Genomic DNA, 17,599 nt, shown 5'->3' with positions numbered 1-17,599 from the left:
GCTTCCTGTACTTGTGTGACTTTTTTCTTCCCCAAGTCAGGGACATTTTCTGTCATTATTTCTTCAAACAGGTTTTCTATTCTTTGCTCAGCTTCCTCGCCTTCTAGCACTCCTATTATGTGGATGTTGTTTCATTTCATGTTATCCCAAAGCTCCCTTAAACTCTCCTCCTGCTTTTTTTTTTTTTTCCAGTTGCTGCTCTGCGTGGGTATTTTTTTCTACCTTGTTTTCTAACTCACTGATTCAGTTCTCAGCTTCTTCTAGTCTACTGTTGAAACTTTCCATGGTGTTCTTTATTGCAGCTATGCCATTCTTTATTTCCTCTTGATTCTTATTCATGTTGGTGTATTTCTTATTCAGCTCCTTATAATTCTCATTGAGTTGCTCATACTTCTCATTCAGCTGTTGGAGCATCCTTAAAACCATTATTCTGAATTCTTTCTCTGACAAATTACTTCCCTCCATTTCATTTAGTTCCTTTTCTGGTGATCCCTCCTTTTCTTTCATTTGGGGGTTGATTCTTTGTCTCCCAATTTTTGCTCTTCCTTTGCATTTGTTTCTATGTATTAGATCAAACTGCCATGCCACACAGATTTTTTGGTTTGGTCTTATGTAGTAGATATTTTGTGGGACCCAGTGGTGCATTCTGTCAGGTCTTCTGGACTGGGTGTTCTAGGAAGGCTCCCTACTTGAGATACCTGGGTTCTCCTGTTGTAGTTGGGTCTTCAATGTTATTGTCCTATTCATGGATGGAGTCTCCTCTCAGGGTGTCTGATTATGTGGCTCACTCCCTACCATGTTGTGCCAGCCATTGTAGAGGTGCTGACCGAACAGCATAAAATACAAGATAATACACGACACAGAAAGAACAAAACAAGAATGTACAGAAGACCCCTATAGCCCCAACAAAAGTGCCCACTAGAGAAAAGAGAATTAGGAGAGAGAAAATAGAGCAAGAATGATAGAAAAAAAATGAAAAAAAATGGGGATAAAACACAATAGAACAAACAGAAAAATAAACCAAACACACTCAGGGGTAGGGGGGCAGAATCTGTAGGTGCAGAGATTAAATTAAAAAGTAAGGTTAACGAATTAGAGGAATAGGGGAAAGACACCATAGTTTAGAATAGAGGAGGGAGAAAAGAAATGAGACGATAAGAAAAAAATTGAAAAGGAGAAAAGAGGAGAGAGCAGATAGGCCTAAATTTAGGAAATGAAACAAGTTAAAAAATTAGGAGAAGAAGAAAAAAGCAAGAGAAAGGAGATTAAAAATGAGCAGTGAAGAAAAAGAGAAAAGAAAATTGAATAGGAGCAGGGAAAAGGAAATTAGATATATGAACAAACCAACAGAGACTAGAATAATAACAAATCAATAAAGCAGATAGATAAAGAAGATCCATTTTAAAAGGGTGGAAAAACGAAAGGAAAGAGAAAAAACTAAAAAGGAGAAAGGAGAAGAAAAATGGGAGGTAAAAAAGAGAAGAAAGGAAGAAAAAGGTGAAAAAAATAAAAATGTTCACTTCAGCTGAGTTTTAATGCCCAATAGGAGCTGACTTTGGACCCCACTCTTCTGTTCTGTCTGCCAGTTCTGGGCTTCCTGTTAGGTACTTAGGTGCTAACCACTGTCAGGCATGGTGTCTTGGCGTTTAGCACCTTGCTTGGCGTTTAGCACCTTGCTCCAAGCAATCCATCAGTTCACTGCTTGTGTCTGTCTCCACTGGCCTTGGCTGCAAGCAGGAAGGGCCAATCAGCCCTGTTTGCCTGTCAGTCAGATGCCAGCCTTAATCACTGATAGGGCTTTAGGTGGGGCTGATGCTGTTTCGCTTTCAGGGAATATGATGGATGTTTTTCCCTGTCTCAGAACTACTCCTCCATGAGTGGCCCAAAATATTAGTCTGCCGTTGGCTGGACAGAGATCCTTGTATGGAGACCAATGGGATCAGCTGGAACCCTGGAGTTTTTATCAGTCTGGTTCCCAGAATAGCAGAGAGGATGGCCCCTCTTCTAATCCAGCCACTGAGGGCTCCTTGAGATTGTTTAGACCTATAAACTTGGCCTCTGCCTTTGTTTCCTCTGTAAAGTTCAAATTGCAGGCTATGTCACCTGCCCTGAGGCTACTGGGCTAGCTCCTCTATGGAGAAATGGCCGTTTTGGTTTGGAAGCATATGAACGACCCAATGCAGGACTCCTGGCTACTGCTTTTCCACGTCTCCCTGCCCTGTTTCCCTCCCCTGCCTCTCCTCAGGCACCTCAACTCCATGCCTCCCTCCCTGCACCAAAGCCTTGGGTGAGTGGTTGCAACTGAAAACTCCTGTGTTCTGGGTTTAAAGATTGGAAATAAACAAAACAAAACAAAACAAAACCAACAATAAAACTTTGGCGTCTGCTCCCACCAGCACCACTTTGCTTTCGCCTTTCTCGGGGGGTCCCCTTTCTCGGAGCCTGCCTTTCTAGGGGGCCACCTTTGGTGGGAGATGCCTTTTTTGGGGGCTGCCTTTCGTAGCTGGGGGTCTCAGGTCCAGAACCCCTGGCAGCCAGCAGCCTTGTGGCTTTTCCTTTTCACAGTTGGATGTTACATCTGCCACCAAGGGATGCAGCTCTGGTGCTCAGCCTGGGCTGGGCTTCTATTTTTCTAAGGGAACAGATTTTTCCATAACGCAGCTTCCTCCTCTCCCTCTCGGCCCACCAGCCTGCCACCCATCTTGCAACCTCACTGCCCTTCCTACCAGTCTCCAGGTGTTTTCTGTCCTTCTTTGCTATAAGTCGCCTCCTCAGCTGGGCCTCATTTGTTCATTCCAGGTGAATGTTCTCCAATTTAGTTGTATTTCCAGTCTGGTCCTGGGACGAGATGCAAGACAGGACTGTCTATGCAGTCGCCATTTTCTCCCCATGTAGTAAACATTCCTTGGATGGATGACTAATGGATGGCTACACACGTGAGAGAGAACTGCTCATTGTGGGATGTTGAAATGGCTACAGGGCTCAGTTTTTCTGATAAAGCAGATAGATAAAGAAGGTCAATTTTTAAAAGGGGGAAAAAAGAAAGGAAAGAGAAAAACTAAAAAGGAGAAAGGGGAAGGAAAATGGAAGGAAAAAAAAGAGAAGAGTCAGTGGGGGAAAGACCATAAACAACTTACAAAAAGAGCAAATACAGCTAATGAGCAAAAGTAGAAGCGGAAGCTTCCTAACTGTGGAACTGGTGGGACCCTCCTAATTGTATGAATTAACTTAGGAACTTACAATTCAGAGCAAAAAGGTGGTAAGACCTTTAAAGAAACTTGGGAAGAGAAATAGGGGGAGGAGTCAAGGACATTAGGTAAGTGTATGAGTTTCTTATAGCTGCTAAAACAATACAGATTTATTATCTCGGAGTTCTGGAGGTCTTATTGGGCTAAAAGTCAAAGTCTCAGCATTGCTGCAATTCTTCTGGAGACTCTGGGACAGAATTTGTTTCCTTACCTTTTCCAACTCCTAGAAGCCACTTGCATATTCTCTCTCTCTCTCTCTCTCTCTCTCTCTCTCTCTCTCTCTCTCTCTCCCCCCCCCCCCCCGTTGCCTCCCTCCTTCTAAGAAATGATGCAATTACATTGGGTCCATCCAGATATTACAAGATAATATCGCCATCTCAAGATCCTGAACTGAATCAGATCTGCAAAGTCCTTTTTACCAAGTAAGTTAACACATTCACAGGTCCCAAGATTAGAATGTGAATATATCTGGGTGGGTGGCTGGGGAGGGGGCATTGTTCTGTTTACTGTAGGGAGCATGGAATTTCAGCCCCTTTACACACCCTGTGGCCTGAGCGGCTTAGGGCCCCAAAATGGAGGAACTAACTGTATTAAAAAAGTTAACAAGACTCTGGGCATAAGGTAAAGTCCAGTTTGGAGTCCAAGTGACACTTCTGCCACCATGCTCTCCATCCTAAGTGCAGTTTTGTTACTCTGAGGGCTGAGGCAGCCACCGCCAAAGCAAAACTGTGCCTAGTAGAGAACACCAGCAGCCAAGGGTTTAGGTAGAGCATCTCCACCGGGAAGGAGAAGCTTTTCTGAGATATCATCAAACTGGGAATGCCCCCACGTAATTGGAAAACCATGGTTTGGGGGAGCTGAGGGTTTGAGAGAGCAGGTATAGACTGAGAATCATCAGGCTTTGGGCATTAATAAAAACTACAGCAACAATAATAATAGCCATCGTTAATTGAGCACCTACCACATGGCAGGCATGTTTCTAATAATATACATATGTTATACATTATATATATTTCAGTCAACTGTAACCATGCTAGCATTCACAAATGCCCATCACTATTAGTCATCAGAGTGTTGTCTGTTAAACAGAAATGAACTCTTATCTTCCTCCTGTCTAATTTTTTAATGGAAAGAAAAATCCAGTGAAGCTGGTGTGAGTATGGTGAAATGGAACTTTGTAGACACTACTGGTAGTGATGCAAGTAGACAATTCTTTCAGAAAGCAGTTTGTTTTTTTTTATCTTTTGCCTTTTAAGTCATAAAACATTTATGTTTTTTTAATTCAGTAATTTCACTTCTTAGGAATCTAGTCTTTAAAAAAGCTAAAATATGGGGGGGGGGGTATCCTAGGTACAAAATTATCATAGCAGTTAGAAAAAATTGTAAATATCTCAAGTATCCAACTGTACAAAAATTGTACGTGCATGGGCTTAAAGGACTGTCATGCTACTGTTGAAACAGAAAAAAAATAGATTATCATGAAGGCTATATATCAACCTAGAAAAAAAATTTTTTTAATCCTCAGCTAAGAATTTGCCTTTTAATTGAGTTCTGGAGAGAGAGGAAAGAAAAGGGAGACAGAGAGAGAGAAAAAAATATTAATGTGAGAGAGAAACATCGATTGGTTGCCTCATCTTGACTGGAGATCAAACCCCCAACCCGGGTATGTGCCCTGACCAGGAATTGAACCTGAGACCCTTTGGTGTACAGGACGACACTCTGTCTATGGAGCCACACCAACAAGGGCAACCTGGAAAAAATTTTGTATATGTACATACACAACTATTATAATGGGAAGTGTAAAGGTAGGACATAAAACTTTATGTACATTCATAGAGCAGCATTATGCACAATAGTCAAAAGGTGGAAGCAACCCGAATGTTTACCAGTAGATGAATGGATAAACAAAATATGATCTATGCAAACAGTGGATTTTACTCAGCCTTAACAAGGAAGGAAATTCTGACACACACTACAACATAGACATGGACAATCTTGAGGACATTATGCGAAGTTAAATAAGTCAGTAACAAAAAGACAACTACTGTAAGATTTCACTTATATGATGTATTTAAAGTAATCAAATTCACAGAAATAGAGAGTAGAATGGTGGTTTCCAGTGTCTGGGGAGAGGAAGAAATGGGAAGTTGTTTAATAGGGTCAGAGTTTCAGTTTTGCAAGCTGAAAAACTTCTGGAGATCTGTGGATTGTACAACAATGTGAATTAGCTTAGTACTACTGAAATTTACACTTAAAAATGGTGCAGATAATAGATTTTATGTTACATATATTTAACCACAATTAAAAATGTTTTACAAAATATGTATGGCCCTAACCAGTTTGGTTCAGTGGTTAGAGTGTTGGTCCTCAGACTGAAGGGTCCCAGGTTTGATTCTGGTCAAGGACATGTACCTTTTTTGTCTTTTAAGTCTTGGTTGCAGGTTGCAGGCTTGATCCCCGGCCCTGGTTGGGGCACATGCAGGAGGCAATCAATTGATGTGTTTCTCTCAGATTGATGTTTCTCTCTCTGTCTCTCCCCTTCCCCTCCAATGGAGAAAAAAAACTATCCTCAGGTGAGGATTAACAGAAAACCCACATTTATGTACATTGCAATTATAGACCTATAAAAGCTCCATATAAATTGAACAAATACACCTAAACTATGTTAGTGGTTATGCTAAATGGCAAAATTTGGGAAATTTTAAAGTTTATGAAATTATAGTGGGAAAATTTTAAAATAAAAACCAGTAAACAGTAATAGCTCGGTCGGTATGTATATAGGCTCTGAGCCCTGGATAGGGACTAATGATTTCTGGCCAGAGCGGGATGCTGAGAGCAGTCGAGACTGCAATGGAAGTCTGAGGGTCTTTTTTTATATAGAGAATTCTGGAATGAAAATCACATGTTTTTATTGATTTTAGAGAGAGAGGAAGGGAGAGAGAGAGGGAGAAACACCAATGAGAGAGACACACCGACCTGCTGCCTCCTGCACGACCCCACTGGGGATCGAGCCCACAGCCCGGACATGTGCCCTGACTGGGAATTGAATTGGGGACCTCTTGGTTCATGGGTCGATGCTCAACCACTGAGCCACACCAGCCAGGGAGTCAGGCTTTTCAACAGTGGTTCTGTTATCACTGCAGTGAAAGAGGCTGCCACACAGCATCGTCAGACGGACAGCTTTTTCTCCGGACCAATTAACATGTCTAATCTAATTACACTTACCTTTGGCCCTGGCTGTTATGACCTGCCAGAGTAGATGGCTCTGTGACTCACTCAGACCTACAGGGTGCTTTTGTTTCTCATCGCTTCCTGTTTCTCTTACTGTTCAAACACTTAACAGCAGTTCAGACTTCCTCTTATAGGAGCATATGTCCGTGTTCCAGGCTCCGACTGGAGAGGTTTGGTTTCTGTCACAGGCCTCTGAAAAGAAGGCCAGGAAGGTATAACTCCCTGGCTTTGGTCCACATGGCACTGTGGACCCTGAGGGGCGGATCTGTGCCCCAAAGGGTAGGGAATTGCTGGGCATGGTAAAGTGAGGGAAGAGTTTTGTTGCAGATAAAGGAGAATGAGGTGCTTTAAAAACCAAACTCAAAATAAGCTGGAATCTTATTGAATGATTGTATTGTAAGGACACGGCAAGCTCAGCAATAAATCAGTCGACTGAGGATTCAGAAAATTCAGCTCCCCTCACACAGCAGTATCCCTTCACCCCAAATGCTCTTGTAGAGACAGCCCTGCCTACGGAGATAGCAGACTCAGGAATGTTTTTTGTTTGGTTGTTTTTTAAATATATTTTATTGATTTTTTACGGAGAGGAAGGGAGAGGGCTAGAGAGTTAGAAACATCCATCAGCTGCCTCCTGCACACCCCCTACTGGGGATGTGCCTGCAACCAAGGTACATGCCCTTGACCCCCAGAATTGAACCTGGGACCTTTCAGTCCACAGGCCAATGCTCTGTCCACTGAGCCAAACCGGTTAGGGTAGACTCAGGAGTCTGCCCCTGCGAAACCGAATTCCTTACTCCTAGATCAGGGGTCCTCAAACTACGGCCCGTGGGCCACATGCAAATACAAATACTGTATTTTTTCCCGTTTTGTTTTTTTACTTCAAAATAAGATATGTGCAGTGTGCATAGGAATTTGTTCATAGTTTTTTTTTAAACTATAGTCCGGCCCTCCAATGGTCTGAGGGACAGTGAACTGGCCCCCTGTTTAAAAAGTTTGAGGACCTCTGTCCTAGACCCAGGCCCCTTCAAGTTCAGTCTGGATTTCCTCTGGCCAGTGCCACCAGAGGGAGCCCGCTGCTGCCCCATAATAACGCAGAACTTGGCCGTAGGTTGTCCTGGTAGCACTTGCCCTTGGGGGGCTCGTCTGTCTGTTGCTTATCACCTGCTACTCAATTTATAATCTTTGTGTCCTCAGCACAGACCTGTCTCCTGTGCACACTCCTGCCTGTTTTTCTTGTCCTTTCCCCCTGCTTTCGACTTCCTTCATCTCTGCTGCCCTGGTGAGGTCCTTCCATTCTTCTAGTTATTTCCTGTTTCTCAGCATGTCTTTTCAAAAATCCTTTCTTACTATGAAATTTCAGCCTGCCTACTGCCCCCTGATTAACAGGGTGTACTGTCTCTGCTTAGTTTGACTCAAGCCTGCTCTGCTCAGGAAATGCTGCCCCGGCTACACTCACCAGCTGGTGCTCCCACCTACTTTCCTTTTGTGCCCGCTTTGGAGTTGATTAAGAACAAAACTGGCCAAAAGCTAGAAGCAGAGATATAACACTTTATGACACTGTGACATTTTCCCTTAAATTACAGTTATGTGCTTCTAGACGGGAAGCTACTCAAAGGCAGGGTTTTATCCTAGTGTTGGGTGCACAGGTCCTGACCCTGCCTGACTACGTCAACTGTCGGATCCAAGACCCTCTGCCAGGGACTGGACCTTCTGGTACACTGGGTATCGGAAGACAGAGAAGACATGAGAAGTCATGGGTATATAAGACAGCCTTTATCATGGAAGCCAGTGGCCATGTAGCCATTGCTAACAAGGAGCAATTAGACAAAACAGTTCTTCAAAGCAAAGTTCCATACGGTAGCGGCACACCAGCTAAGTAATAGTACATCTTTCCCACACAGCAGCAGCAGCCTCTGTACCCACAGCAGCAGCCTGCTGGTCGGTAACCCATCTTCCTCATAATACAGCCCCATACTAAGCAATCCAGCCTTACACAGGAAAAGCCTCCTCTGGCTGGTCAGTGACAACTTTATACTACTTAGACAAAAGAGGCTGCTTGCCAAATAGTGGGTTATAGAAGGGCACGCTTGTGCAGATTACTATGGCCTTGGTCTTGCACCTGTGTATAGTCCTTGGACACCCTGATTAAGTTTCTCACACTTAGAGTGGCCTTGAGCATCCGGCATACTCTTTATAGGGTCCCCACACCTACTCATCTTTGTAATCCACATGGGACCCAGCATCTTGCCCAGCAGAGGTGCTCAATATCTACTCGTTATTGATGATGATGATGAAGAATAAGAATAAGAATATTCGTTCCTTTGAGCATCAAGTAAGACTCGCTGAGGTATTGGAAGACCTGAAGGAGACTTGCACTTTCCCAGAGCCTCGTTGCTTAAGAATAGGAATAAGTGAATTCCATCTTCCATTTGGAATTCAGATCCCAAATCCACCCTTCCCTGAGTGTGTGAGCAGAATTCCACAAGCAGAGCTGAGGGTTTTGAAATCCAGTGCTAACCTTTAGGATCATGACTCAGCCATGACTCCTTATTAACCTTATTTCATGGACCAGAGATGGAAAATCTACCATCCCACAAACCTCTGTGCTAAGTCAGAGAGCCTGTGGAGATGGCCATGACTTTCAGTGGGGCATGAATGGTTGGTGGTAACGTCTTTTAGGAGCAAAGGCCATGTTTTGATGTGTTTTAAAGTATTTTTCTATAAACCCAGGGAATGGAAAAGAAGCACCTGAATTAGCAAGGTTTGGGTCCTGGTTCTGCTATTCATTAGCTGTGAGAATTTGGACAAACTACTTGATTTATTTGTGCTTCCGTTTGCTAATTCACCGAGTTCTTGTGAGGATTCAACGAGTAAACTAACAATAAATACTTAGAAGAGTGGCACACAGTAGGCACATAATATTGGATTCTATGCACTTAAGTATTAGAAAAATAGTAAAACATAGCTCTTCTCTGACTAAACTCCTTTACTTATTGGGGGAATTTCCAAACACTAAGTTCCCTAAAATAAATTCCTCTTCTAAATGCAGCTGTCACCATGAACTGCTTCAGAGAATTTACCATACATGCCTTGCTCAAGACTCACATAGGACACCCAATAGTGTTCCTCTAATCCAGTGGTTCTCAACCTTCCTAACGCCGTGACCCTTTCATACAGTTCCTCATGCTGTGGTGACCCCCAACCATAAAATTATTTTCGTTGTTAGTTAATAACTGTCATTTTGCTACTGTTATGAATCGTAATGTAAATATCTGATATGCAGGATGTATTTAGGCGACCCCTGTGAAAGGGTCGTTCGACCCCCAAAGGGGTCGAGACCCACAGGTTGAGAACTGCTGCTCTAATCCAAATACCCTGCACAGTCTGCCTACTGAAAAGACCCACCTTTCCATGGAGACCAACCTGACCTAATCCAATCCTAACTGACCTTTCTCCTACTGGTTGACAATCCGCTATGTCAAGCTATGCTATTTTGCATATCTTCTCTATCATATTATGTGTATTAATCTTGTCTCCACATATGGCCTTTACTGTAATGTCACCTTTGCTTTAAAAATATGACACCGGCTCAGAGAGAAACTGCCCAAGGACCCAGCTCAGTCCAATGCACTTACCACTTGAGAGCAGAAACACGACTCAGGTTCTTCAAGGCTGTTCAGTGCCAACCACCACGTTGAGTTCATCATCAGTGTTCACTCAACAGAAGATGCCATTCAGGCTTTCACTGCACTCTCTAATGAGTACATCATAAGGAAGCCAGAAGATGAGGCCTTTTCTGGCATTGGTCAGATTCAGACATCGAGACAGTGTAGGCACATTGCCATGGTAACTAGTGGGAAAGCGGAGATGATCCAAATTAGAATAAATCCCCGGAATTTTTCCTGAGAATCTCAGATTTCTGAGCCCGGCTTGTGTCCATATCCTCTCTGAGACCAGAGAAGGGGCTTCAGGCAGACACCAGGTCAGAGCCGGACCTTGCATTCTCACTTCAGAGGATCAGAAGCCCCTGCCTGTCTTAGAATTAGTGTCTTCTTCCAAAGTTCCCATAGATGGAGATAGATCATCTATAATTACCCTGCATCAGAGGAAATCTTCCAGACTTATTTATTGTGTTCACAGGCCACAGAGCCAGGACTGGGCAGAAAAGAATAATGGAGAAAAGAATCATCCCAACATGGTTTAAAGTCTGGATGGGTTACATTGTCTTCCTAGCCCTGATGCTATTTTGCTTCTGGGACTTGCGGGAATCACTCTACTTCTCAGAGCTTCAGTTTCTTCATCTGTAAATTGGAGAGTTAAGTCTAGTCGTTCCCCAAGGTCTATTCCAGGTCTAACAACCACAAACTAGTCTTAGACGCAAAACAATGAGTTCTCATTGAATGTTGACTGTGTCATCTGTCATTACTTTCTCTGGCTCAGATTCCATCCAGGTCTCTGGAATACAGAACATTTCATCTGTATGTTTATTTTCCCACTAGTTTAACCTGTTGCCTGTTAAAATAAAAACGGTACCATCTTAAACAGAAGCACCTTAATCGTCCCAATTTTATGTCTGGTTAAAAAATGTAATAGATGCTCATGCAAAATAAATTTTGACAAATATAAGGAATACAAAACATCCAGTAAGTCAGAGGTAGTCACTGTTAACATCTGTATATATTCCTTTCCAATATTGTCTTTGAGGGTAGGTGTACACATACAGATAACAGAGATTATACTGGGGGTGAAATTTCATATAGAAGTTTTTATTCAATACTGTATGTATTGTAAAACTTTTCCTATATTTGAAATATTTTTCTGTCTCAGTGTCTGAATAATATTCCATCAAATAGCTGCACCAGCATTTATATAAATGAATCCACTTTGTTTGGAACATTTGAAATGAGAAAGGGCTGTCAACCTGGCAACAAAAGAATGTCTTTGACAAAGCGCAGCTGGAGTTTCAAGGGCACTTTCCCCACTTTCCACTATGAGACAATGATACAGCCAGCACCTGGAATGGGAACTTGCAGCCATTGGCTTCTTCTTGGGTTCACCGGTTTAAATATGTACAAGGCTTGCTCTTACGTAACCATTGTTCTGATCTTAGGGGGCCCTCTGCTGTTCCCTTTCTTCCCACAACACACCAGTGACCCTCGTCATAAAGAAAGCAATATGGAATAGAACCAGAGATCTCAGCTTTCAGGAGGTCAAAGTGCAGTTTCCAGCCTATAAAGTTCACTCTGAATTAGAAAATAGCTTAACACAACAACAAAGAGAAAAATATAAATGAATTAATCAGCTTCCTCTCCCATCTGATGCTGAAATTTTATATTGATGTATCGTACTTGTTACATGGAAATGTACAGGCCTGTTTATTTAATCTGCTATGGTTTGGCTTCACTGTGTTTTCCTTGATCAGGATTTTCCCGCAAATGAAGAGAGATGCACATTATGTGGGGAAATTAGGTCACTGGCATGAACTTTCCTTCCCGTTCCCTTCACTAATTTTCTTCCACATCAATCATTTGTAATAAAAGAATAAGTGTTTGCATTTCTGTCTGAGATGTTGATTTATGGAAGCCTTCTCTTAAATCCTTGAGAACTATGACATAAAATCTTCCCACTGTCAAATGAAGACTAAGAGACAGAAGGAATTGAGGATTGGCCCAAGGTCACTGGGGCTGGTGACTCGGAGTCTCGTGTTCTGACCACATTTCCTGCTGCTGGGGCGAGTCAGTCTTGCATTCCTTGGGGGTAAAGTAAGAATAGGATTTAAAAAAACACACACACACAAAAACAAACCCCAAAACAAAACAACCTTTGTGTCAATAAGATTGGTGGAGAAATGTTTATCCTTAAGAAAGGTAACACATTTTCATTCATCTAATAGGTATTTATTACGTGCTATGTGCAGGTTACCTTGCTGAGTATTATAGAGAGAAGACACAGGAAAATGATAAGATATAGTCCCTGCTGAATAGTCAGGAAGATGTGTCATTTATAAAAGCTCTTAGAAAAGAGCCTGACACTTAGTAATAATCGATAAATATTTGATCAAGCAACCCATCAGTCAAACTTTATAATAATAATGCTAGTTAAAACATAATTAGCCTTTGCCATGCCAAACACTTTGCATTAATCTCTTTTAATGCTTATAACACATTTATGAAGAAGGTACTATTATGATCCTCAGCTTGCAAATGAAGACCTAGAGAGAATAAGCAAACAAACAAATTGTGTTCAAGAATAACTAATAAAAGCAGGACTTAAACTAATTGTTGGGCTCCAGCACCCCGTAACCATAGTACTGTATTCCACCCCTCTTCCCCAGGCAGCACTCTCTGTGTGAGTGGATGTGACTTTGGATAGTTAATGTCCATTTTAGAAGGAAAAAAGACACTCTCCCTACTGCATTCTCAATTATTTATATCACTGCACAGTGTCTTCTGATTTTTATCAGTGTATAAAAGTGTTTTTGCACTATTATAATTGGCCTAAGTTTAGCTCTTTTCACTCAATATTATTTTGTATAAATAATTCCAAATACTTAAATTCTACTAGCTATATATCATATGCATGCCAGTATCCATAAATATAGAATTTTTTTCCAGTTCACTATTGTTAGATATTCAGATTACTACTTCATTTTTACAATGATGAGTAATAGTATTGCCATACAAGCTATAAACATATTCCTTTGGTTAATAATCCCATTTTGAGATTCTCAAATCAAATTATTGGGTCAAACATGATGAACAATTTTATGATCCCTGGCCCATACCAGATGGCTCTCCAGAAGAACTGGCCAATTTACAAATCCAAGAGAAATGAGTTGGCTCACCTCTTAGTCCCTAACTCTGCCAGCACTTCAAAAAAAAAAAAAAAAAAAAAAAGAATCACTTGGTTGGTTTTGCTAATTTAACATATACAGTAGAACCTCATGGTTGTTTCAGTTTCAATTTCTTTGTATTAGGAAAACTAACATTTTCCATAAATTCCTGCCTATATTTTAATGTGCAAAACATTTGTTTTATCCTTTGTCTTTCTTATCTATTAATAAAATACTTAAAAAATAATTCTTTATTGTTGAAAATATTGAATATGACTCCCTTTCCCCCTCAATGACCCCCTCCAGCCCCCCTCCACCTCCTGCCCCAGGCCCTCACAGCCCCATTGTCTGTGGCCATTGGCCATTCATATATTCATACAAGGTTCTTGGTTGATTATTTCCCACCCACCCACCCTCCCCCATCTTCCCTCCGAGATTCTACACTCTGTTCCATGTTTCCATGTCTCTGGATCCACTCTGTTCATCAGTTTATTTTGTTCATTAGATTCTACATATGAGTGAGATCATGTGATACTTGTCTTTCTCTGACTGACTTATTTCACTTAGCATGATACTCTCCAGGTTCCTCCATGCTGTCTCAAAGGGTAAGAGATTCTTCTTTTTTACTGCTGCACAGTATTCCATGGTATAAATGTACCACAGCTTTTTTATCCACTCATCTACTGATGGGCATTTGGGCTGTTTCCAGATCTTAGCTATTGGAAATTGTGCTGCTATGAACATAGGGGTACATACATTCTTTCTGATAGTGTTTCAGTTTTCTTTTAAAAGCCTAATCAGGTCACATTATCCCTTTGGAAAACTCTCTAATCACACTCTAATAAAACTCAACCTCTATCCATTGCTTCCAAGGTCCTATTGACCTGGCCCAGGCCCCTCTTCTACTGCTCTCTGCTTAGCGTAATCCTTTCCAGCCACACTTTCCTTCTGACTCAGGACTTTTCCACTTACATTTCCCTCTACGTGGATCACACATCTCCTGGAGCTTCTCATGGCATTCTTTCTCTCTTCATTTTAGATCTTAGACAGCTGATAGGGGCCTTCCCTGACCATACCATCTAAAATCTATCCTGATCACTCTTACCCTTCACCCATGTTTCATTATTTTTCATCACACTTGTCTCTACCAGACATTTTATCCATATGTTGTTAGTCTTCTGACTTTTCCTCTCTTGTGAGTGCCACGAGGATGGGGCCTTTGTCTATCTCTAGGACTTAGAACAGAATCCAGTACACATAATAAATTGTCCAAATATTTGTTCAATAAATGTTAAGGTTAATACTTTGCTTATGTAATATAGGCCATAACTGATTCCTGCTCACAGAGTGAAAAGTTAAAGAAAAAATTTTAAAAACATCTTGAACTACTCTTAAAAGAAAAGGATGAAAGGGTTGTAATGATAGCTAACAGTCTGATAGTCATATCTGAAAGTTACCTATTGTGAAAAATTAGCATGAGAAGAGATTTATAACTTTTATTTAAAAGATATCATACACTGTACTTGAAAAATATCAATGAAACATATTAAAGGATTGAAACAATAGGTTATTAAATTAAAAGTAGAAATATTTGTCATATATACTCATATAATACATATTATTTCCCTAAGGATAGGTTAAGTTTATAACAATGAAATATTTGAGTCTGATACCACTAAATTGCTCTTCTAGATATACCAATTATACTTTTAGCAATAAAATGAGAAATTCTTGTTTCCTTAATCTCTCTTTTTTTTTTTTTGACATGTTCACTTACTTTAATAACAATACATTTACCATGTTATCACCATGGAATGTAATTCAGGTTAGAATTTCACAAGTGCAATAAAGCCTTCTGTAGTACATCAAAGTTTCTGTATAATGTCTTTCCAGAGCTTGCTCTTGAATCAGTCATCATTTCCATTATAGGTATTTGTTTAGTTTAACATTTATGATTCTTACAGAGAAAATGAACATACAGCAAATATTTAAAACTGTCTTTCATTACCTTTGTGTTGGCACTTAAAATACATATATCTATTTCAAAGTGACATTTAAAAATTATTCTAATATAACAGCAGCAAAAATATAATTCTGCAATTAGAAAAGAGCTAAACTAGGGTCCATAATTATTTTACATTTACAAGTGTGACTCTAAAATAAATACTACCTTCTAGCAGCTGTTATCAGCATGTTAGGTTTGGTTTAAACACACACATTCAGTTGTGGGGAGGTTTGTAACATTATATGCCATGCACTGTTCTGAAAGGGTTCTTTAAGAGCCAATCAACCCTAAAAACTGAACTCCTCATTCAGTCCACAAGGCAGGCAGAATAAAGTCAAAGTAACTGGGGCAAATAGGATTCCTACATAACATCAAAAGCACGTGAGATTGTGCAGCAACTGGGAGTTGCTGGATTGGCATGTAGTTCTTGCTTAGAACTAATTTCACCAGAAGAGTTTAACAAGGTGGACATTTTACCACGTCGAATGCATTTCTTATGTGCTAACCTGACTCCCCTGAATGACCTAGCTAGTGAACTAGTCACCAGTAATTTAGTAACCTGGGAAATCAAGCCTGCAAAAAAGGAAGCCAATATTCAAATTAATGTGTTATTGTCTGACCCTCTCAAATGATTTTCAACATAAACATATAACCTCAATATGAGATGTCTAACTATAGCAAACACCACCAAGACCAAGACAGCATCTCTTCTTCTATGGTTTAGGTTTTGCCCAGAATTCCTTATACATGGAATAGCCCATACCAAGAGTCATTGCTCCCACAACAAAACCTTGGGCTGCCACACGCATGTGGATCAGGTGAACGGACATTTTAGTATTTCCCCTGTTCTTCAATTTATATAATCCATATGCAACGATTGCTGCAAACCCCGCCATTCCAATAGGGACAAATGGTGCCTCTTTAGCTTTTCGGATAAATTTAGATCCCTGACCTTCATCATATGAAGAAAGAGAAACATCTGTGTTGGATGACATACTGATTGAAGAATCTTCCAAACGCAACGGGACCGCTCACACTCTCGCCCTTTTCCTTAATCTCTTGAGTCAGTTTCATGAAATAGAACAAAGTGGTATTTTGTATTGTTTTGCCTTTTAATTATAAGATACTAGAGACCAGAAGCATGAAACTTGTGCAAGAGTAGTTCTTCCTTCCCCCAGCTGCCGACACCAGCTTCCCTGTGGGACCTGGGTTGCTTCCCTCCTCTGGCTGCTGGCAGGCACCCGGGACCCAGGCTGACTTCCCTCTGGCCCCGGCTTTGTCAGGAAGGACGTCTGGAATGACACCTGGTCTAATTAGCATATTACCCTGTTATTATTATAGATACTAAAATTATGTTCAATCTCACTCAAAATTAAGGAATAAGTTTCTTAACATGCTTCAGTGGTGTGGTCCAAAAGGGTTGTGGGCATTTATACCAAAGAGCATAGAAATGAGATGCACCTAAAATAAACTTTCTACAACTAATTCTCATTCCATTTGTAACATATCAACATTGTATACAGTTCAAACACTAAAATTTTCACCTATGAAAAATAGTTTATTGTTCTTCATTAAGCATCTATCTTCCCACTGTAACATAAAGGTGTTTTAATGGCCAAATACAGTGAATACTTGTAGTGCTCCTGTTACTTGCCTTCTGTTTGGTTTTTGGCATTATACAATAATCCCTCAAGATTTTTTTTTTATAGGACCTGTGCTCTGGGTTCTCTATAACTCTAATATCAGTCCAAATTTGATTGCAGTATCCTTTTTTGTACATCCCCTAGTCTTAGTGGTTCCTTAAAAGTTGATCATGAGCATCTTCCCATGGTACACTGTTTTATCTCTTTTATTTCTATGTCACCAGCATGATGGTAAGTCACAGATTTTGATCTCAGCTCAGCCCAGATATCTTTTCCTGGAATATTTACCTATATAGTCCAATGGAAATCTCATGCTGAATATTCCACGGGAAACAACTAAACAGATCCCCAAATAATTAGCTTTCCCCTTTTCCTGCTTCACCACCAGCAAAGTTCCTCACTTCCTTCTCCCCCACAATCCACTCCATCACTCAGGCTCCAGTCCTGGGCTGTCCCCTTCCACAGCCAGCTGGTTATTCTTGTGTTAGTTCTCTTAGTTTTCAAATTCGCCCCACTTTGTTTTGTCACATCGCTACCATCACCCCAGAACAGTCCAATATATGGTTTTTGAATGATGGATGAGTAAATGAATTGAACAGGAAGATAGTAAAGTAACAGAGATGACAGCACATAGCACCCC

The 17,599-nt window shown here is 40.8% G+C and overlaps 1 protein-coding gene across 1 annotated transcript; it reads right to left on the bottom strand.

The window, feature by feature from the left end:
- Nucleotides 1-15,060: 15,060 nt before the first annotated feature.
- LOC132234751 (HIG1 domain family member 1A, mitochondrial) lies at nt 15,061-16,355 on the bottom strand. Its single transcript, XM_059696055.1, has one exon. The coding sequence runs from the start codon at nt 16,309-16,311 to the stop codon at nt 16,030-16,032; it is 282 nt and encodes a 93-aa protein (XP_059552038.1). The 5' UTR covers nt 16,312-16,355; the 3' UTR covers nt 15,061-16,029.
- Between the last annotated feature and the right edge of the window lie 1,244 nt (nt 16,356-17,599).

The sequence above is a fragment of the Myotis daubentonii genome, chromosome 5 (genome assembly GCF_963259705.1).
Source record: "Myotis daubentonii chromosome 5, mMyoDau2.1, whole genome shotgun sequence".
NCBI classification, from domain to species: Eukaryota; Metazoa; Chordata; class Mammalia; order Chiroptera; family Vespertilionidae; genus Myotis; species Myotis daubentonii.
This window is presented reverse-complemented; position numbering and strand designations above follow the sequence as displayed.